The 22,541-nt window shown below is 41.0% G+C and overlaps 1 protein-coding gene across 2 annotated transcripts in view; it reads right to left on the bottom strand.

Moving 5' to 3' along the window:
* TXNRD3 (thioredoxin reductase 3) overlaps positions 1-22,541 on the bottom strand; it is a 62,716-nt gene that overhangs the window by 9,830 nt on the left and 30,345 nt on the right. The window contains exons 11-14 of one of the 2 annotated variants that reach the window (XM_019430992.2): positions 16,859-16,935; positions 15,631-15,787; positions 11,610-11,717; positions 9,860-9,987 (exon numbers count right to left, since the gene is read on the bottom strand). In XM_019430992.2, the coding sequence (XP_019286537.2) occupies positions 9,985-9,987; positions 11,610-11,717; positions 15,631-15,787; positions 16,859-16,935 (345 nt within the window). In that variant the 3' untranslated portion in view covers positions 9,860-9,984. Of the gene's footprint in view, positions 1-9,859; positions 9,988-11,609; positions 11,718-15,630; positions 15,788-16,858; positions 16,936-22,541 lie in introns of those variants that run through there. The other variant, XM_019430991.2, reaches the window with a different exon arrangement.

The raw sequence follows: 22,541 nt of genomic DNA, 5'->3' as shown, positions 1-22,541 counted from the left end.
CCAGGCTCTGAGCTGTCAGCACAGAGCCCGACGCGGGGCTCAAACCCACAAACTGTGAGATCATGACCTGAGCCGAAGTTGGATGCTAAACCGACTGAGCCACCCAGGCGCCCCTACTGCAATGGTTTTTAAACTTCCCTTTTGGATAGCTCATCTTAAGTACACAGCAATACAACTGATTTTTCTGTGTTTTCATGCCCTGCAACTTTGCTCAATTAAATTCATTTAGTTCTGTTATGGGCGGAAATTAAGTCACACCCTCAAAACAAAGCTGTATTTTGACATCCTAACTCCTAATGCTCCAGAATGTAACCACATTTGGATAGGGTCTTTAAAGAGGTAAAGTGAGGTCATTAGGGTGGCCCTAATCCAGTATAACTATGTCCTTACAAGAACAGGAAATTAGGACACGGACACTCAGAGGGAAGATGATGTGAACACACCAGGAAAAGACAGCCATGTACAAACCAAGGAGGGGGGTCTGGAATATTCTTCCCTCATGGCCCACAGACAAAACCAACTCTGTGGACACCTTGGTGTCAGATTTCTAGCCTCCAGAACCAAGAAAATAAAAATTGGTCTTTCATATATAGCCTTTATCATGTTAATGAAACTCCTAATTCCTACTTTGTTTTTTTTATCATGAGTGTTAAATTTTGTCAAGTGCTTTTTTTTTTTCATCAAGATGATCGTGTTTTCTCTTCTTTCTATTAGTAGGGTACTGACTGACTTTCACATGTTAAACCATTCTTGCATTCTTTTTTTAAAATTTTAAAAAGTGTTTATTCACTTTGAGAGAGAGAGAGAGAACAGGCATGAGCAGGAGAGGGGCAGAGCAAGAGGGAGAGAGAATCCCAAGCAGGCTCCGCACTGTCAGCACAGAATCCAATGCAGGGCTCAAACCCATGAACCACGAGATCACAACCTGAGCCAAAACCAAGAATCGGGCACTTAACCAACTGAGCCACCCAGGGACCCCAAACCATCCTTGCATTCTGGGAATAAATACTACCTAGTTTTGACACAGTCCTTTTAATATGCTGTTTGATTTGCTAGAATTTTGAGGATTTTTGCATTAATATTCATAAAGAATTTTATCTGTAATTTTTTTTTTTAACATTTATTTATTTTGAGAGAGAAAAAGAGAGAGAGACAGCATGAATGAGGGAAGGGGCAGACAGAGAGAGGAGAGAGAGAATCCCAAGCATACTCCAGGCTGCCACACAGAACCTGATGAGGGGCTCAAACTCATGAACTGTGTGATCACGACCTGAGCTAAAATCAAGAGATGGACATTTAACTGACTGAGCCACCCAGGCATCCCTTATCTATGCTTTTTTGTAGTGGAAATGCCCATGGTGGAAGGGTACTGGTGGCCTCATGTAAAGTTAGAAAATTATTCTTCTTTAAATGTTTGGTAGAATTCACCAGCAAAGCAATCTGGTTCTGGGATTTTGTTTGTTGAGAGGTTTTTTGATTCGCCATTGATCCGTCACCTTCCTAGTTGCTTTCTTTTTCCTCATGACTTAGCTTTTCCTGTTTATACAGTGTATCTAGGAATGGAACAGTTTCTCTAGGTATCCAATTTGCTGGTATAAAATTGTTCACAGTATTCTTCTATAATTAAAAAGGATAATTTCTGTAAAGTAAGAATATTCTCACTTTCATTTATGATTTCAGATATTCAAGTCTTCTTTTTTCCTAGCCAATCTACTAAGTTTGTCATTTCTGTTGACCTTTTTTCATAGTTTTCCTTCTGTTACTGATTTTTAGTTTCATTACTGTGATGAGAAGAGACACTTTGTACGACTCTAATCTTACAATTTATTAAGACTTGTCTTCTGCTCTAACAGCTGCTTTATCCTGGAGAAGTTTCATTTGCAGTTGAGAAGAATGTGTATTCTGCTGTTGTTGGGTGGGGTGTCCTAACGTATGTTAGGTCTCATTGGTTTATAGGTGTTCAAGTACCCACTTCCTTCCCCTGTCTGGTTGTCTGGTCCATTATTGAAGAAAGGGTATTTTAAAGTCTCCAGCTATTACTGTAGAAATATCTATTTATCTTTCTGACAATTTTGTTTTCATATATTTTTGGGCTGTATATGTTTATACCTGTTACATATTTTAGCTGTATTAAATTTTTAAAAATGTTTTAATGTTTATTTTTGAGAGAGAGAATGAAAGAGAGTGTGAGTGCAGGAGGGTCAGAGAGAGAGGGAGACACATTATACCACAGGCTCCAGGCTCTGAGCTGTCAGCACAGAGCCTGATGTGGGGCTCAAACTCACAAACCATGAGATCATGACCTGAGCCAAAGTCGGGACGCTTAACCGACTGAGCTACCCAGGAGCCCCGCTGTATTGAATTAAAAAAAGTTTTCTTTTAATATTTATTTATTTTTGAGAGAGAGAGCATGAGTGGGGGAGGGACAGAAAGAGGGAGGGACAGAAAGAGGGAGACACAGAATCTGAAACAGGCTCCCAGCTCTGAGCTGTCAGCACAGAGCCTGATGCAGGGGTCGAACTCAGGAACAGTGAGATCATGACCTAGGCTGAAGTCAGATGCTTAACCAACTGAGCCACCCAAGCGCCCCTACTGTATTGAGTTTTTAAATCAATATATAAATCCTTTCTCTACTGTAAACTTTTTCTTTTTCTAATGTTTTATTTTAGTTTTGAGGGAGAGAGACAGAGTGTAAATGGGGGAGGGACAGAGAGCGAGGGAGACACAGAATGTGAAGCAGGCTCCAGGCTCTGAGCTGTTAGCACAGAGCCCCACACAGGGCTCGAACCCACGAACTGTGAGATCATGACCTGAGTCGAAGTCTGATGCTTAACTGACTGAGCTACCCAGTGCCCCTCAATTGTAACCTTTTTAATTTAAATTATATTTTGTCTGATAATAATAATAATAATAATAATAAAGCTCACTTTTTGTTATTATTTGCATAGAATATCTTTTTCTATCCTTAACTTTCAATCTATATCTTTATATCCACAGAAAGTCTCTTTAAACAACATATAGAGATCCTATTTTTTTAATGTTTTATTTTTTTGAGAGAGAGAGAGAGAGAGAGAGAGAAAGAGAGAGAGAGAGAGAGAGAGAGAGAGATAGTAAGCGGGGGAGGGGCAGAGAGGGGGATAGAGGACCCAAAGCAGGCTCTGAGCTTTCAGCCATGAAACTGATGTGGGGCTCAAACTCCAGAACTGTGAGATCATGACTTGAGCTGATGTCAGACGCTCAACCCACTGAGCCACCCACACGCCCCTAGATCCCATTTTTTAAGTCAAATCTGACAAACTGTCTTTTAATAGCACACCTTCATCCATTTACTTTTAACATGATTACTGATAAAGGAGAATTTAGTTTTGTGTATATCTGCTGTAGGTCTTATATGGTTTTCACGCCTTTCACTCCTTAATTCCTCTACTCTTGCCTTTTTTGTACTTAGTTTATTTTTTGTAGTGCACCATTTTGACTGCCTTATTCTTTCCTTTTTGGTATATTTAAAGTTATTATCATAGTAGTTACCTTGGGAATTACAATTAACACCTGACATTTATAATAATCTTGTTGGAATAATACCTACTTAGTTGCAATAGTATGCAAACATTCTGCTTCCATATACCTCCATCCCCCCCACCTTTTATATTCTTAACTGTCACAGGACACATTTTATACAATGCATGCTCATTAACTTGGATTTATAATTATATTTCCTATATTTTCCTTTTAAATCACACAGCCAAAAGAGAGAAGTTACAAACCAAACCAAAAGTGCAGTAACACAGGTTACGCACCTAAGAAGTTATCTTTACTAGTGTTCTTTGACTTTTACGATAGCTTCTAGTGTCCTTTCATTTCTGTCTGAAGGAGTCTTTACAGCATTTCTTTAGGGCAGGTCTCCTAGTAAATTTACTCAGTTTTTATTTTTCTGAAAATATCCTAATATCCTTCATTTCTGGGGGCGCCTGGGTGGCTCAGTCAGTGAAGCGCCGACTCTTGATTTCAGCTCAGGTCATGATCTCACGGTTTGGGAGTTCAAGCCCCGCATTGTGCTCTGCTCTAATGTTGCGGAGCCTGCTGTGGATCCTGTCTCCCTCTCTCTCTCTGCCCCTCCCCTGCTTGCACTATCTCTCTCTCTCTCAAAATAAATAAATAAATTAAAAAATATATATATCCTGGGGCGCCTGAGTGGCTCAGTCAGCTAAGCGTCCGACTTCGGCTCAGGTCATGATCTCGCGGTTTGTGAGTTCGAGCCCCGCGTCGGGCTCTGTGCTAACAGCTCAGAGCCTGGAGCCTGCTTCGGATTCTGTGTCTCCCTCTCTCTCTGCCCCTCCCCTGCCTATGCTCTCTCTCAAAAATAAATAAATGTAAGAAAAAAAATTTTATAAAAAAATATATATCCTTCATTTCTGAAGGACAGATTTGCCAGATACAGAAGTCTTGGATGATAGTTTTCTTTCTGGACTTTAACTATTTCACCCCACTGTCTTCCAGCCTCCGTTGTTATGAAAAATCAGCCGTTTACCCTGTGAAAGACCTTTTCATATGATGAGTTGCTTCCCTCTGGCTGCTTTTAAAACTCGCTCTTTTTCTTAGGGTTCGAACAATTTGATTGTAGTTGTCAGCATGGATCTCTGAGATTACCCTGCTTGGTTGTGTAGGTTGACTATTTCATCAAATCTGGGAAGTTTTGCCCATTACTTCCTCAAATATTTCTTCTGCCTCTTATTCTCTCCCGTCTCCTACTGGGAGTCTTTTAAGGCATAGGCTAGCATGCTTCATGCTGTCCCACTCATCTCTTGGGATTTCGTCATTTTTCTCCATTCCTTTTTCTTTCTGCTGTGCAGACTGTAATTTCAATGGTCTTATTTTCAAGTTCATTGATGCTTTCTTCTGCATACTTACATATATGCTGCTGAACCCTTCGAGCGAGTATTTCAATTCAGTTATTGTACTTTTCATCTCCAGGATTTCTTCTTGGTTCTTTTTCATAATTTCTATCTCTGGAATGATATTTTGTTCAGACACTGTTCTCCTGATTTCCTTTAGTTATTTGTCCACAGTTTCCTTTAGCTCACTGAATATATTTAACATTGATTTAATAGTCAATTTAATGTCTTTGACTAATAATTCGAAAGTCTGGGCTTCTTCTGGAACAGTTTCTGTCAAACTCTTTTTTCCTTTTCTGTTTTTTTTTTCCCCCCTTTGGTAGGTTGTTACTAGTTAAACTGTGTCCTCCAAAAAATTCATAAGTTGAAGTCCTAGCCCACGGTATCTTAGTATGTGATCAAATAGGGTCAATGTATGTGTAATTAGTTAAGATGAGGTCATTCTAGAGTAGGGTGGTTCCCATAATCCACTGTGACTGGTGTCCTTGTAAAAAAGGAAAGTTTTAGATAATCTCACACACAAATGGGAATCCCAAGGAAAGGTAAGATCTACAAGCCAAGGAATGACAAAGACTGCCAGCAAAACGCCAAAACTAGGAAAGAGGGATGGAACAGATTCTCCCTCACAGAAATCAAATGGAAACAACCCTGTCAACATCTTGATGGTGGACTTCTAACCTCTAGAACTGTGAGTCAATAGAATTTTGTGGTTTAAACCCCAATTTGTGGTACTTTGTTATGGTAGTCCTGGCAAACGAATATATGCTGTGTTTTTTCCCTTAAGCCTGGACATTCTGAGTATTAGAATATGGTACCTGGAAATTATATATTTCCACACCTCAGAGATGGCTAGGGTTTCTTGCTTGTTGAGGGCTAGAGTTATCCACATATGACTTTTCCAAACTGTTTTTGCATACTATATGTTCATTGTTGTGGTTTCTGTTCCACTGTCTCGGAGGTCAGCCAGGGACCTGATAAAGATGTCCTTAAATGTCTGACTCCCAAAAAGGAGGTGGGGGGGGGGGGGGGGAGAAGGGAGTATTCTCTCTTGAAGTCCCACTGCAGCAGGGAAGCCACTTCAGCTTGTGGAGGTTGGTGCCGAACCCTCAGCCATCAGAAGCAAGGATCAGCAGTCAAAACACCGCCCCAATTTCTGGAGGACAAGGTCCTTACTGCCCACTCTGGCACCAGCCAGCTGCACCAGGCACAGAGGCCACCAACCCAGCAGCTACCCACCATGGTGCTGGCTCTGTGGGATGTCAGCCATTAGGAAAACACAGAAACCCACCACAGATCCGTAGCCTCGTCCTCAAGTTCTCCTCTGGGCACTGAAAGTACACAACTAGGCTTGAGGGTTCCAAAAGAATTCCTTCAACCATTTCCCACCAGTTCAGATGTTGTCCCAGTGAAGGGATGGATTCCTGCTTTGCCATTTTCCATAACATCACTGTTGTCCATCCATCTTTATCGTTGGGTAGTAGTCCCTGGTATGGATGTACCGCCTTTTGTCTAACCATTCATCTGCTGAAGAATATTTGTTTTTTTCCCAACTTGGAGCTATTATGAATAAAGCTGCTACAAAATTCACGTATACATGTTAAGACTGCATTCCTTTGGGATAAATGCCCATCCAATTGAGTTTTTTAAATTTCTGCTATCATCTCTTGCATTTACAACAGGTGTCTGTTGGTTCTCTTAATGTTACTTCTGAAAGATGTCCTAGTCTCTGTTCATGAGTGTAATTAATACATTATTCCTGTGCATAGGTACAGTCTGTTTCTTGCAAGTTTGATAACCTTTGATTGCTCATATTAAATGCTGGGAATTAAAAAGATGTTTGACTTTGGGGGTGATAGAACTGTGTTTTATCTTGATTCTAATGACGGTTTCAACTGTTTGAACTCATAAAACTGTACACACGCACAATAAATCTTCATTTTTCTTTAAGTAAATTATGCCTCAATTAAAGATATTTTTCAAAGTTTGAAAGCTTTGAGCTCATGTTTACAGCAAACTGAATCTGAACTTTACTGTCCAATTATCTAACAGGGAAGTTTATTTGGGGACCTTTATTCAGTATCTTCAGGTCATTCTCAATGGGCTTGTCAGAGTCCCTGGAGAAATCAGACTCTACCAACCTCTGGTCGGACAAGGGTGACAGGTGGTTGCCAGAGTTCCGGGAGCTCAGTGGGAGGAACTGTATTTGCTCATTTCAGGACTGTGCTGGGATAACGCCCACATCTTCATTTGATCCCAGTGCCCCCAGTCAAGAGGATTTGGTTTTATCTATCTCCAGAAAATAACCGTCCAGGTATTCACCAGTGTGTGGAAAGTGCTCTGTAGAGTGTCAGGGAGGTGAGAGCCTCACTCTTTCTTAAATGGGCTTTCTGATGATGTCAGCTGGCCCCTCCAAGTCCCTCCCAGAACTACATGGCATTCCTAATTTTTGAGGCTTGATGACTCTGATGAGAAGTGAAGTTGTTTTTTGACTTTCCCAATACCTGTTTATAACCTTTTTTTTTTTTTACCACTCATCTATCTCCTTTTTCCCCCAAAATCTCCTTGCTGTTTCTCTCCTTTACTATCCCCCTATCCTTGAGAGATTATTTTTAAAGGCAGATCCCTTTCCCTCCACATCACTCTATTGTCTTTGGCACTGAATGTCCTTATAAAAAAGCCTGGGGCCAGGTTGGTTCATTGGCCTTGTGAATGACTAGCTTACCTAGAACATGTTTGTGTCAATCGTGCTACATCAGTTTCTCCTAGAAAATGGTATGTCATTTCAATCTTCAAATTCAGTCATTCTTTAATATTAGGATGCTTTCTTCTGTCACATTTCCGAATACCACTTCTGGACCACTTGTCGGATTTTCCACTGCAAGGTGTGAATTATATTTACGTTGGCTCATCCTTGTTTATGCATATCTATCATCCGTATCTCAACCCTTCCTATGTGATGAACTTTATTCTCAGTCATCTGCTTCTTTTGGTTCCAAGGTATTTGGTAGCTCAGCGATAGAGTGGTTTTTTTTTTTCTTCTTCTTTTTTTTTTTTAACGTTTATTTATTTTTGAGACAGAGAGAGACAGAGGATGAACATGGGAGGGGCAGAGAGAGAGGGAGACACAGAATCTGAAACAGGCTCCAGGCTCTGAGCGGTCAGCACAGAGCCCGACGCGGGGCTCGAACTCAGGGACTGTGAGATCATGACCTGAGCCGAAGTCGGACGCTTAACCGACCAAGCCACCCAGGTGCCCCGATAGAGTGGTTTTTGTTTGTTTGTTTGTTTGTTTTTTCAATATATGAAATTTATTGTCAAATTGGTTTCCATACAACACCCAGTGCTCATCCGAAAAGGTGCCCTCCTCAATACCCATCACCCACCCTCCCCTCCCTCCCACCCCCCATCAACCCTCAGTTTGTTCTCAGTTTTTAACAGTCTCTTATGCTTTGGCCGATAGAGTGGTTTTGATGGTCAACATGACCTTAACAGTCAGTATAGATCTTACTCCCCCGCTCCCTCATTCCACGTAACACGTATTCAGTAGGAAGAGAGTGGGCTGTTTCACCCAGGAGAAACCCCGATATCTCTTTCTTTCTCATTTCTATCTCTTCTCCTAAGTGGCAGTATCAGGAATGGAATCACTGCACTGGGGGAAAAACATACAGTTTCTTTTTATCTGTCTCCTTTAGGTAATAATTTCCCTAGTGTTGGCAGGGGTGCTTAGCCTCACCTTTTCCATATCATAGTAATAAGCAAGGGGAACTAGAAGCCTACAGATTGTGCCATAAATATGGTGAGTTTTTAGAACAAACCGTAGACCAGTGTGACTGGACCATTATAAGCAGGACAGACAGCAACGCGAATGGCCTGATTACATGATGCCTCTTCTTACAAACAGTGATGAGTTCAGATAGTATTTTCTGAACACCGGGAAATCATCAAAAAGCCTTACGCTGGGAAAGGGCATAACTGATTTATTTATATATATATATATATATATATATATATATATATATATATTTTTTAATATTTATTTATTTTTGAGACAGAGAGAGACAGAGCATGAACAGGGGAGGGCCAGAGAGAAAGGGAGACACAGAATCTGAAAGAGGATCCAGGCTCTGAGCTGTCAGCACAGAGCCCGACGAGGGGCTCGAACTTACGGACCGCGAGATCATGACCTGAGCCGAAGTCAGATGCTTAACCGACTGAGCCACCCAGGCGCCCCTGATCTATATTTTTAAAAGCTCTTCTGGTTGATGTGTGATGACCAGTTTGGTGTGGACTAAGAGTGAGCTGAACGCAGGAAGAACAGGAGATGATGGTGGACTGACATAGGCTGGGGAGGGCACGGATATAAAGAAGCAGGAACACACAAGACATACTCTAGGAGCAAAACTGACAGCACTTCCTGGTAAACTATTGATGGTGACCAACAAGGAAGCCTTAAGGATGGCTCTCAGGTACATCAGCATGTAGAGGGAGTCTTCCCTGGGAACCAAGGATTTTAATAGACTCCCAAAGGAATTCATATTGAAACAGGTTAAAACCTTGGTTCTAGACACTTAAAAATTTTGTATTTTACCAGAGAGCAGCACATCAACACAGCCATATTTTGGCCTCTTCAGGAATTACTTTTTTAATATACTGTGCTGTGGCATTATGCCATGGGATTGCGTTTCTGGCTCTAATAAGAAACAGCTCTATAAAACCCATAATTATATTTACGAAGGGGATACTTTCAGGCGATTGTTCACCATATCTCAAAGCCCGTTTTGTGAAAACTTGAGAAATCTCCCTCAATTCTCCCTCCCCCAGTCAGGTGGCAGGAAACGCAGAGGTAGATTTTTAGGTTAATTCCAAAGCAAGTCTATGGGACTTCATGGCATGAATTCTGCAAACTAACAAATTTGAGGGTTTTTTTTTATATTAAATATAATTTCTAACATTCCTTTTTCTTCTAACACCATCCTATTCTTTTTTCTTCCCACGTCGATATCCTCACTTTGAAAAAATATTATCTATGTGTTTTTGAGAGGCTTCCCCAAGTCTCTTCACAACAGGAATTTAAAAAAAATAATAGACCAAATTACTGATTAGTAAATTTAAAAAATAATAAATAAATAAATAAATAAATAAGAAAGAGAGAAAGAGAGAAAGAAAGAAAGAAAAGGTTAGCTGATCTGCAGTGACCTTAGGAAAAAGGTCCTGACATAATCCCAGAAACCCAGGGAACTCTTTTCCTATAAAGACATTCCTCTGTCTGGCATATAACCTTCTATGTTCTTCCTCTCATGTGCCTGTCTTTCTATCTTAATTTCTCATTAACTTCAAATGTTTTGAACTAAGCGTTAAACCCGTAACTGTTCACACGGTTCCAAAACTCAAGTCAAAGTTCACCACTGCAGAAAATAAATGACCTGTTCCTACAAGGAATTACAAACGCTGATCAAATACTATCCTCTAAAACGTCTGCTTCTCATTGAAAACAACCATCTAAAATAACATTATAAAGTACATATGTAGTTTTAAGTAGTCTTCAATCCCAGTGCGGGGCCCAACGTGGGGCCTGAACTCACGACCCTGAGATTAAGACTTGAGCTGAGTCAGACACTTAACCGACTGAGCCACCCAGGGGCCCCAACATTATAAAGTTTTAATCATGTATACGAGAAATGTATATAAGGCCCCTTAACTAGTGCTGTCACTTAAAGGAATTCCCAGTAACTGAGGTGCCTTCAAGGGAGAAGAACGATATTTCAATTCTCTTTTGCTGAAAACATCAAGTACTAATCATCTTCCTGCTCTTTTTACTCCTCCCTATCCCCCCTATGTTGGAAGGGTGTGCCGAAAAAAACCCATTCAACCTGTTCATCAAAATACAACATAAGAAAATATTTACTTAGAAGCTTGTTATGATTGGATGGGGCAGGGGTGACAGGGAGGTGGAAATAAACGTGTATGGAGGACATCTTTTTGGGAATCTGACAGCCCACAGCCCACAACAGGCTGACAACCCTGGGAACTGTCCCACCTCCCACCCCCTACTCCCCCCCCACCCCCCGCCCACCGGAGGCCATAAACAATGCAGGCTCCCAGAGCCGTGTGGATGTGACACGAGCCTGGTTACCGCCATGTGGAATGGAAGTGGGTGCACGGTTGACCCAATTCGGACCCATCAGATGTCATCTCCCATAATTTGGAATTGAGACTGAGAAACAGTGAGTCAGTCGATTCCTCCTAAGACCAGCACTATGGGATAAACTCGTCTGTCGAAGAAAGGCCATGTTTTGGCTGCTATGTGCATACCAGGGGCAAATACAGTCCGTGTGCAAAAAGCAGAAAAATGAACCGCATGCACGCGAGTTGCAGTTCCTGGTTCTTAGCTCTTCCTGAGGCCTTGATCCCCTCCCGCATTCCTAAAAGTTTTATAGTAACTTGTGCTTCCTCGTATAAGCTTACTCCAATAGACATTTGTCACTTGTGACCCTAAGTCCTAATGCATACGTTGTATGTCTCCCTTTCCCCAGCTGTATTATTATTAGTTAGACAAGGAGAGTTAAATTACTGAATTCCTAATTTTCCTAAAACAGGAATATGATTTCCTACAATACAACCGTTACGGTAATGTGCAAAACAAAAAGCAACAGCAAAGTCAGTTGACAGAAAGAGAACTTCTAAAAAAGTAAACAGTAAATTAAAACACAATCTTACTTCGAGATTCTCTTTTTTATACACTTCAATAGCTTTCTCTTCAGATAATCCACAGCAGCCGTATTCCAAAGGAGTAAACACTGTAGTCGGAACATTAATGTAATCACACTGAAAGATAAACAAATTACATCTGCTTATTTTGGGACACTTTTCACAGCAAACATCTACATTACATACATCTACAGAAGGAGAACAAGGAAGTCCGGTTCAATGTGACTCATTTTACCCTATCACTGCGTCGGCGCATTCGAAGTTACCCAAAAGGATGGGGCAAGCCCAACTCCAGGGCAGAGACCAGCTCTCCCAGAGCCCACACCCGACTTCCGTTTCTGAAACAGAGCAGTAGGGGTGGAGTGCCTCCAGAGACTCTCTAAAATGTCTTCTTTCCATCCCCGGGATTCCAGACCCCGCTCCCCCAGAATACCTTTACCAGGCAACCGAGAATCACACTATCTCGGTGGGAGCTGAGACCACCCTTGGCCGTTTACATAACTACAAAGAAGCAGTTCGACAGTGTTGGAGGGGGTGACTGCCCTGGACCCATCAAGGGGAGATGGTGTATGTACAGTGGGGGGGATAACGTGGGGACCGGGATCTCATAGGTCCTGTGGTTCTGGCAGAGCCCCCAGAGAGCCCTTATGAGACTAAGGCAGGGTGTGAGTGGACATCACAGGGAGACTGCAGACCCTGAGCCCTACACGCATCTCCCAGCAGCTCTGTGCACCTGCCTGTGGGAAAGTGAGTGTGAGTGCAGGTGGCATCTCTGTCTGGAAGAGGATGTCTTTGTGACAGCTGGAGGAGAACAGGAACACACTGGCAGAAGTGTCGTAAAAACCTTGCATGGAGAGAAAGGGTGCAGCAGCACAGAAACGATAGAGGGTACAACCAGAGATAGAGGTCTCTAGGCCCGTCCATCCATAGCCCCTCAAGGGGCGACACTGCCCATAGCACTACGTGGCCCCCCAACCTTGCCAACAGGTTGTTGGTGATTAGGTCAAGGGTGACAAAGAAAGCCAAGGCATAAGCTGGCCAGAAACCTATGTAGAAAAAGATAAGCTACGTTAATCAAATTCTTTCTTTTGCAGGAAGATGAGCTCGAAGCAAAGAAAGAATCCCCTGGCGGCAGTGGAGCCGTAGCCAAGTTGGGCTAATGGAAGAGCACCCTGTGAAGCAGAGCACCCCCAGAGCAGCCGTGACTCCAGACCCAGTTCTAGCTCCAAACACAGTGCAGCCTGGTCCCAGAATGCCGCTTATTCAGAGTCACTGTGCATTGCAACTTACTAATTTACAGGATCCTTGTAAGAAACCCCCTCAGTTTGCGTCACGTGAGTGAGTCTCTATTTCTCATTACCCAAGACAAAAACCAATCAACACGCCACCAGGTATCCCTCTATCGGTGAGGTGGACGGTATACGTGGGCCTAGACTCTTTGAGTTATGTGCTCTAATACAACTTCAGTTTTGCTAACCTACAAATCATGGGTAAGCCCAGGATTTTTCTTTTCTTCCACACGGCTAGAGAAAAATCACATAACCACAGGGACTGCCTTCGTCTTTCCGGACTTCTCTCAGGCCCTCAGATATTCATTGATTCATTTGCAGTTGCACCGTGAATAATGTGGAGGTTGGGGTGCTGAACCTCCATGCAGTCAAAAACCCATCTATGGCTTTTGATCCCACCCCGCCCCGAAAAAGTTAGCTACGAATAGCCTACTGTTGACTGGGAAGCCTTACCAATAACACAAACAGTCGACTAATACACGTTATTACGTTATACGTATCGGATATTGCATTCTCGCAATACGGTAAGCTAGAGAAAAGAAAATGTTGTTGAGAAAATCATAAGGAAAAGAAAATACATCTATAGCACTGTCCTGTGTTTACTGAAAAGACTCCACTGTAAGTGGACCCACACAGTTCAAACCCTTGATGTTCAAGGGCCGGCTGTATTGACCAGCAACTGACCCCGTGTCCCACGGCTTACAGGGGAGGCTTATTCTCAATGGATGCTTTTTGTCTCTGGTGTCCTAACAATTAAGGATAATGAAGAAGAAATTCCTCAATGTTCCTTCCTTTCATCTGAAACACTTTTTCCACATCTTAGACCATCTCCTCCAACTGAATTGGACTTCGTCTTGCCTTGCCTGTAGCCTTCCTTTTGGTCCTGTACCTTAATGCTCACTTTTTCTTCATATCCTAACCACACTGCTCCTCAAAGCCACCTGGATTGACTTCTTGGAGCATTAGGCAACTACTCTGCCTCCATACACCCCGAAATGCTAACTGCACTGTGACAATGTATGTTCAGCATCCCAGGCCCCACCTGCAGACCCACATCCTAGCAATGCCTCCATGTATACGTTCAAGGTCTTCATTCGTGACCTCACGAGGCATCTGGCGCGATAAAAAAGCAGAACACAGCATCCTTTACAAAGCATGTGTGCTCAGAACGCTTCACCTGAACTGAATCATGCAAAACCATCAGAGAAATTCAGAATAGAGACACTACAAGGAAAGCAGTCTGAATTCATCAAGAATCAAAGTCATGAAAAACAAAACAAGCAGACAATTAAAGGCAGGGGGACGACGCCAGTCTAAAAGAGCTTTAAGAGTCAGAAGAGTTGAGTGTGCCACGGTAAGCAAACACGTGCACATGCACACATGTGATGGACATCTGAGGAAATCTGAACAGTGTTTCATTTTTGTTGAATTTCTCAGATAGAATAAGAGAACTGTGGTTGTGGAAGTAAATATCCTTGTTCTCAGAAGATGTGTGTTGAAGTATACAGGTGCCAAAGGTCACTGATGCCTGCCACTTACCTCAAAAAGCTCTGGAAAAACAAAGTACACGCATGTACACATACATATTCAGAGAAGGAGAGAGAGCCAAGATGGCAAAATATTAATAATGGGGGGATCTGGAAGAAAGGGTAATATGGGTGATTGTTACTATTCTTCCTGTGGTTTAACATCTTTCTAAACAAAAAGATAGAGGGAATAAAGGTCTCAACAGTCCCCACCGCATAGAGAAGGCCTTTCCAATTCATTACTGTGGCACGAGATTTTTTTTTTTTATAAATTTTTTTAATGTTTATTTTTGAGAGAGAGCTAGAGGGTGAGCGGGGGAGGGGCAGAGAGAGACAAAGAATCTGAAGCAGCCTCCAGGCTCCAAGCTGTCAGCACAGAGCCCAATGCGGGACTCAAACTCACAGACCGCGAGATCATGACCTGAGCCGAAGTCAGATGCTTAACCGAGCCACCCAGGCACTCCTGGAATGCTGTAGGTATTGTGGAAGGGACAGTTCCTCGTGTGGAACAGAACATTTAGCATTCCTCACCCCCACCCATGCCCTTCCTCCGCCAACACTTGCACATGTCCAGAGTGCTCTCATGGAATGGGGCACGACGTGTCCAGTTGGGAACTCTAACAGACTGCTCACAGTCCTGGAGCAAACCAAGCCCTGCTGAGCTCTGTGCTTGCCTCTGCATTATCTACTTACCAGAACAGTCCTGTGCTTCCTCAGTTTTTAATTACTCATCCTGCAAAGCCAGTACCACATCTTTGATCGAATGCAATGAAAGGTGCAGGACATGGTAGGAATCATCTCCGTCACACTTGGCAGAGGCGAAACTGAGGCACAGAGACTTGAAACAACCTGACCAGGTTCACACACCAGCAGGCACTGAAGTCAGGGCCAGCAGCCATCCACCTGGGACACCTTTATCAGTCCAATCAGTCACAACTAACTGCCCCTTGTCTTACCTTACTCATAATCCCCCACCCGCCTGGGAAGCCCTTTGGCACTGGATCCATGCCAATCCTTCGTATATCACCCAGCATCTTGCACATCTTGCCATCTTGCACACGGCAGGCACTCAAACAATATTTGTTGAAAATCATTAGTAAATACTAATTTATCTGTGAGGAACCCTTTACTTGCAAAACAAGCACACAAGTGTTGATTCTTTTAATCGCAATTTTGATTTAGATATCATCTCAAAAAAGACAGCAGGAAACTCACCTTTTCCAAAGAGCCCCCAAAAAGTCTTCGAGCCAGCAGCTTGCCTGCCTGTATGGCAACGGGTGTGAGCTCAAGTTTACCCTCCAGAATATCCCCAACAGCATACACGTAGGGCACATTGGTCTGTTCCACATCGTTTACTGGTATTTTGCCAGTCCTTGCAGATTTTGGGAAGGAAACAAAATACATTATGGCTCACTCCGTACTGCTGCATGACTACCACTAACTCTTCCAAGAGAAAATGACTAAACACGTAGTGTAAAGACCTGCCTCCAAGAAGTGATGCACCTCAGGCATCAATGTCTATAACACCAATGGCTAAAATCATAAGAGTTTCTGCAGCTCCAAAAAAGCCACCTTTTGGGTTGGTGAAACCACGCTCATTTTCTAGATGCCAAGGATATCTCCAGATTTCCCCCAAGTCCCACTTAGAGCTTTGAAGTTTTTCTCCTTGCTTGACCAACGACATAAAAATTCACTCTAAATCAAACAGTGGATGAATACATTTCCACAATTTATTTTTTAAGATCACTGTTTAATGTATCAGCTCTTTAAGACATACAATAAAGAATTACTGATTAATGAAAAAAACTGATACTAATAAAGAGCTGGACACTATCAACAATAGCCAAAATATGGAAAGAGCCCAAATGTCCATCGATGGATGAATGGATAAAGATGTGGTGTATATATATGCAATGGAGTATTACCCGGCAAACAAAAAGAATTAAATCTTGCCATTTGCAACTACGTGGATGGAACTAGAAGGTATTATGCTAAGTGAAATTAGTCAGAGAAAGACAAATATTATATGACTTCACTCAGATGAGGACTTTAAGATACAAAACAGATGAACATAAGGGAAGGGAAGCAAAAGTAATATAAAAACGGGGAGCAGGACAAAACACCAGAGACTCTTAAATATGGAGAACAAACAGGGTTACTGGAGGGGTTGTGGGAGGGGGGATGGGCTAAATGGGGAAGAGGCATTAAGGAATCTACTCCTGAAATCATTGTGGCACTAAATGCTAACTAACTTGGATGTAAATTAAAAAAAATAAATAAAATGGTAAACAAACAAACAAATACTTGCACGATACTTACTGTGAAATAAACTTAAAGCATTAACACTTTGCATCTTAATAACTAAATGGGAATTTCCAAGAGGTGGTCTGTAGAAACATTTTGCTTTGTGCAGCCACAGTGCAATGATCCCATGTGTACTCACTTCTTGTTGATTTTGACACCAATCTTATCCAAGCCCATTTTCCTCGTACAAGAGTCACGACCAATTGCTAACAAAACCTATATTTAGAGCCAGATCAAAACCACAAATTGTCAATATCAGGAATGAGAGAGGTTTGGAACATCACTAGAGATCTTTCAGACATTAAAAAGATAGTAGAATGTTATGAACACGCTGTGCCAAAATCATTTCCTCAGTTTAGATGAAATAGATTCCTTGAAATACTGTTCAACCAACTCACACACATGCAAATCTAAGTAACTCTATGTCATGTGCTAACTTATGTCCCCGCCCCCGCCCCCCACAAATTCACGTGTTTTATCTTAACCTCCAGTGCCTCAGAATGTAATGTGTTTGAAGACAGGGCGATTAAAGAATTAAGGCAAAATGAGGCCGTTGGGGTGGGGGGCCCTAATCCAATATGACTGGTGTCCTTATAAAAACACAGGATTGGGAGACAGAAGACACAGACTATGGGGCAACCACCTGAGGACACAGGGAGAAGGTGCCATCTGCAGGCCACGGAGAGAGGCCTCAGAAGAAACCAAACCTGCTGACCCCTTGATCTGACTCACAGCCTCCAAAGATGTTAAGAAACTCAATTTCCCTTGCCATGTTATCTTACGGCAACCCTAGCAGACAAACATACCCTACACTCGTTAGAGAAACTAGATCCACCATTTGTAAACTTCCCATAAATTAACTCAAGACCCAAATGACTTCGCTGGTAACGTCTCTCAAAACTTCAGTAAAAAATAATACTAAATATACAAACTTTTCCCCAAAAAAAGAAGAGGGAACACTTCCTAACTCCTTTTTATGAGACCAGCATAAACGACTGATACAGAAATCAAACAAGGATATTAAAATAAAATTATAAGCTGATACTCACGAACATAGATGCAGAATCCTAAAAAAAAATGTCGGCAAATAAAATACAGCGATATAGAAAAAGGATAATTGATCATAACCAAGTGGAGTTTGTCCCCCAAAAGAAAATTTGGTTCAACATGCAAAAATCAATGTTATTAATCATATTAGCCAATTAATGGAGAAAATAATTTAATCATTAACCAATACATATGGGAAAGGAATTTGACAAAATTTAACACCTTTTGAGGATTTTAATTTAATCCTCAGAAGATTAAAAAAAAAAAGAAAACTTCCCCGACCTGAAAGAAGGCATTGGTAAAAAAATAAAATAAAATCTACAGCTTACATCCTAGCAATGATGAAAGACTGAATGCTTCACCTTGTAGCAAGATAAAGATATTTACCCTCAGTTTCTATTCAATGTTGTCCTGCAGGACTTAGCAAGTGCAACAAGGCAAGAAAAAGAAAAAGCAAGTAGATTGAAAAGAAGAACAAAACTGGCTTTATATGTGGACATTAAGCCCAAGAATCTATAATAAGGCCAATGTGCAAAAATCACTCGCATTTGTATGTGCTACCAACTAAATGCTATGAATTTAAAAATTTTAAATACCATTTTATAAAAGCTTAAAAACGTGAAATCTTTAGGGATAAATTTAGCAAACTACATGAAAGACCTCTAGAGCAAAATAATAAAATATTGCCAAGAGAAACTACAGAGTACATAAATAAATGGAAAGACCTATGAAGTTCACACACTGGAAAACTCAATACTGTTAAGATGGTCAGTTATTCCAAACTGATCTATATAATCAATATAATCCCAATCAAAGTCCCAGCAGGATTTTTTTCTGGTAGAAATTGACAAGCTGTTTTTAAAAGTGATGCAGAACTGTAAAGGACCTAAACAAAGCTGGAGGACTTACTCTACCTGTTCTAAAATTTGTTATAAAGCTTCAATACTCAAAACAATGTGGTGAAAGCAGACAAATGATCAATGGGATGAAGGGTGCAGAAACAGATCCACAGTTAAATGGTCAGATGATTTCAATAAAGGCACCAGAGCAACTCAGGGGAAAAAGGGAAGTCTTCTCAACAAATGGTACTGGAAACCCATATGGAAGAAAAAGAACCCATATTCCCACTTCATACTATAAACAAAAATTCAAGGTGTATTACAGACTTGAACATAAAAGCTGCAAGAAGAAAATGTAGGAGAATTGTTTCATGACCTTTAGGGATTTCTGAGAGCACACGGAAGGCATTAACCATAACGCAAAACACTGATGAACTGGACTCCATAAAAACTTTAAAACTACTGCTCATCAAAAGATACTGTAAAAAAATAAATAGGAAAGTCACAGATGGGAAGAAAATATTCATAATACATCTACCTGAAAACTGAGTGTATCCAAGGTACATACAAAACTCCTTCAATTCAAGAATAAAAATTCAAGTAACAACAACAACAACAAAATGGACCAAAGACTTGGGGTGCCTGGGTGGTTCAGTCAGTTAGGCATCGACTTCAGCTCAGGTCATGATCTCACAGTTTGTGGGTTTGAGCCCCACGTCAGGTTCTGTGCCGACAGCTCAGAGCCTGGAGCCTGCTTCAGATTCTGTGTCTCCCTATCTCTCAAACATAAACATTAAAAATTTTTTTTAAAAAATGGACCAAAGACTCGAGCAGATACTTCATAACGGAAAAAATATAAATGGCCCGTGGGCATATGAAAAGTTGCTCAACATCATTAGTCACCAGGAAGACGCAAATTAGAACCATGAGAAGACACCACCACACACGCACCAGAATGGCTAAAACGAAAAAGCCGGATAAGCCCGAACGTTGAGGACATGAGACAACCGAGACTCACACACATAGCTGGTGGAGATATAAAGTGATTCATTCATTTAGAAGCTGTTTGGCAGTTTCTCAAAAAGTTAAACATAGAAACTATCCCGTGGCCGATTAATTACACTTGTAGGTATTTACCCGTGAGATATGATGATATACGTCCACAAGACCTTACACAAGAAATCTTCGCAGCAGTTTTACCCCAATACCCCAAACTGCAAGCAGCCTAGGTGTCCATCCACAGGAAAATGAACAAACTGGCACACCCGTAATTTTATATTCACATAATCATACAATGAGAAGAAACAACAACATGGATGAATACGAGGAGTACATACCATATAGTCCCATTTCTGTGACATCTAGGCTAGGCAAAACTAGTCTACGGTGACAGAATCAGAACAGGGTTGTTTGGGTCAAGGAGTGGGAAGGGACACTGGAGAGCTCTCTAAACTCACACAAATAGTCTGTGACCTTCAAATGAGTATGGATTAGACGAACATGTGCATTTGTCAAAATTGACTGAACTGTACATCTAAGATATGGGCACTTCACCACATGTAAATTACACCTTATTACAAAGTAAACAATTTACAAATTTAGATACTGTGAATAACTTTATACCAATATATTTGATAACTCAGAGGAAATGAACTAATTCCTAGAAAAACAGAATGAATCTAAAGTAACTCAAGAAAAAAATATGGCACAAGAACAGATGCTCAGATCAACGGAACAGAATAGAGAACCCAGAAATGGACCCACAAACCTATGGCCAACTAATCTTTGACAAAGCAGGAAAGAATATCCAATGGAATAAAGACAGTCTCTTTAACAAGCAGTGCTGGGAAAACTGGACAGCGACATGCAGAAAAATGAACCTGGACCACTTTCTTACACCAGACACAAAACTAAACTCAAAATGAATGAAAGACCTAAACATAAGATAGGAAGCCATCAAAATCCTAGAGAAACAAGCAGGCAAAAATCTCTTCGATCTTGGCCACAGTAACTTCTTACTCAACAAGTGTCAGAAGGCAAGGGAAACAAAAGCAAAAATGAACCACTGGGACCTCATCAAAATCAAAAGCTTCTGCACAGCGAAGGAAACAATCAGCAAAACGAGAAGGCCACTGACAGATGGGAGAACATATTTGCAAATGACATATCAGATAAAGGGTCAGTATCCAAAATCTACAAAGAACTTATCCAACTCAACACCCAAAAAACAAGTAGTCCAGTAAAGAAATGAGCAAAAGACATGAATAGACACTTCTCCAAAGAAGACATCCAGATGGCCAACACATGAAAAAATGCTCAAGTTCACTCATCATCAGGGAAATACAAATCAAAACCACAATGAGATACCACCTCAAACCTGTCAGAATAGCTAACATTAACAACTCAGGCAACAACAGATGTTGGCGAGATGTGGAGAAAGAGAATCTCTTTTGCATTGTTGGCGGGAATGCAAGCTGGTGCAGCCCCTCTGGAAAACAGTATGGAGGTTCCTCAAAAAATTAAAAATAGAACTACTCTACGACCCAGCAATGGCACTACTAGGTATTTATCCAAGGGATACAGGTGTGCTGTTTCGAAGGGACACATGCACCCCCATGTTTAGAGCAGCACTATCAACAATAGCCAAAGTATGGAAAGAGCCCAAATGTCCATCGATGGATGAATGGATAAAGAAGATGTGGTATATATATACAACGAAGTATTACTCAGCAATCAAAAAGAATGAAATTTTGCCACTTGCAACTACATGGACGCAACTGGAGGGTATTATGCTAAATGAAATTAGTCAGTCAGAGAAAGACAATATCATATGACTTCACTCAGATGAGGACTTTAAGAGACAAAACAGATGAACATAAGGGAAGGGAAGGGAAACAAAAATAATATAAAACAGGGAGGAGTACAAAACATAAGAGACTCATAAATATGGAGAATAAACAGAGGGTTACAGGAGGGGGTGTCAGAGGGCGGATGGGCTAAATTGGTAAGGAGCACAAAGGAATCTACTCCTGAAATCATTGTTGCACTATATGCTAACTAATTTGGATGTAAATTTTAAAAATAAATAAATTAATAAAATTTAAAAATTTTTTAAAAAATAGAAGGCCGTAAAAGCTGTATGACTGTTAAAGAAATGGAATCACTGGTCAAATATATATATATGTATAGAAAATTCTAGGCCTTAGGGGTACCTAGGTGGCTCAGTCGGTTAAGCGCCCAACTTCGGCTCAGGTCATGATCTCACAGTTCATGAGTTCGAGCACCATATCGGGCTCTGTGCTGACAGCTCAGAGCCTGGAGCCTGCTTCGGATTCCGTGTCTCCCTCTCTCTGCCTTTCCCCAATTCACGCTCTGTCTCTTTCTCAAAAATAAATAAACATTAAAAAAAAATTTTACAGAAAATTCTAGGCCCAGATGGTTGCATCAGTGAATTCTATCAGACGAAGAACCAATTCTAATATTATAAACATGTTTCCAGAGAATAGAGAAAGAGGTAATACACTCCAAACTGTTTTCATGAGCCAGAACAACCTTGCTACCCAAATCTGAAAAGCTCAACATATGAAAGGAAAATAAGCCAATATGATTCATGAATATAAATGTAAAAATTCTAAATAACCAAATCTAACAATATACAAAAAGAACCATTACCAAGCTGGGTTTATACCAGGAATACAGACTTGACTGAATGTTAGAAAACTGATGTAATTCAACACATAAACAGATTAAAGAAAAAAAGTTTTGATCCATAGCTACAAAAGAAAGTGGTACAATCAAACATCCACTCATGATTTTTAAAAAACAAAAAAGAAATAACCAAACAACCCTTGGCAAACAAGAAAAAGAAGTTCTTTCACTTAATTAATAATATCTAACAAAATCCTGCAGAAAACATTAGTCTTTAATGATGAAACA

This window comes from Panthera pardus, unplaced genomic scaffold, assembly GCF_024362965.1.
Source record: "Panthera pardus isolate Hobbes unplaced genomic scaffold, ASM2436296v1 HiC_scaffold_8, whole genome shotgun sequence".
NCBI lineage: Eukaryota > Metazoa > Chordata > Mammalia > Carnivora > Felidae > Panthera > Panthera pardus.
The sequence above is the reverse complement of the archived record's forward strand: the minus strand, read 5'-3'. Positions and strand labels throughout refer to the sequence as shown.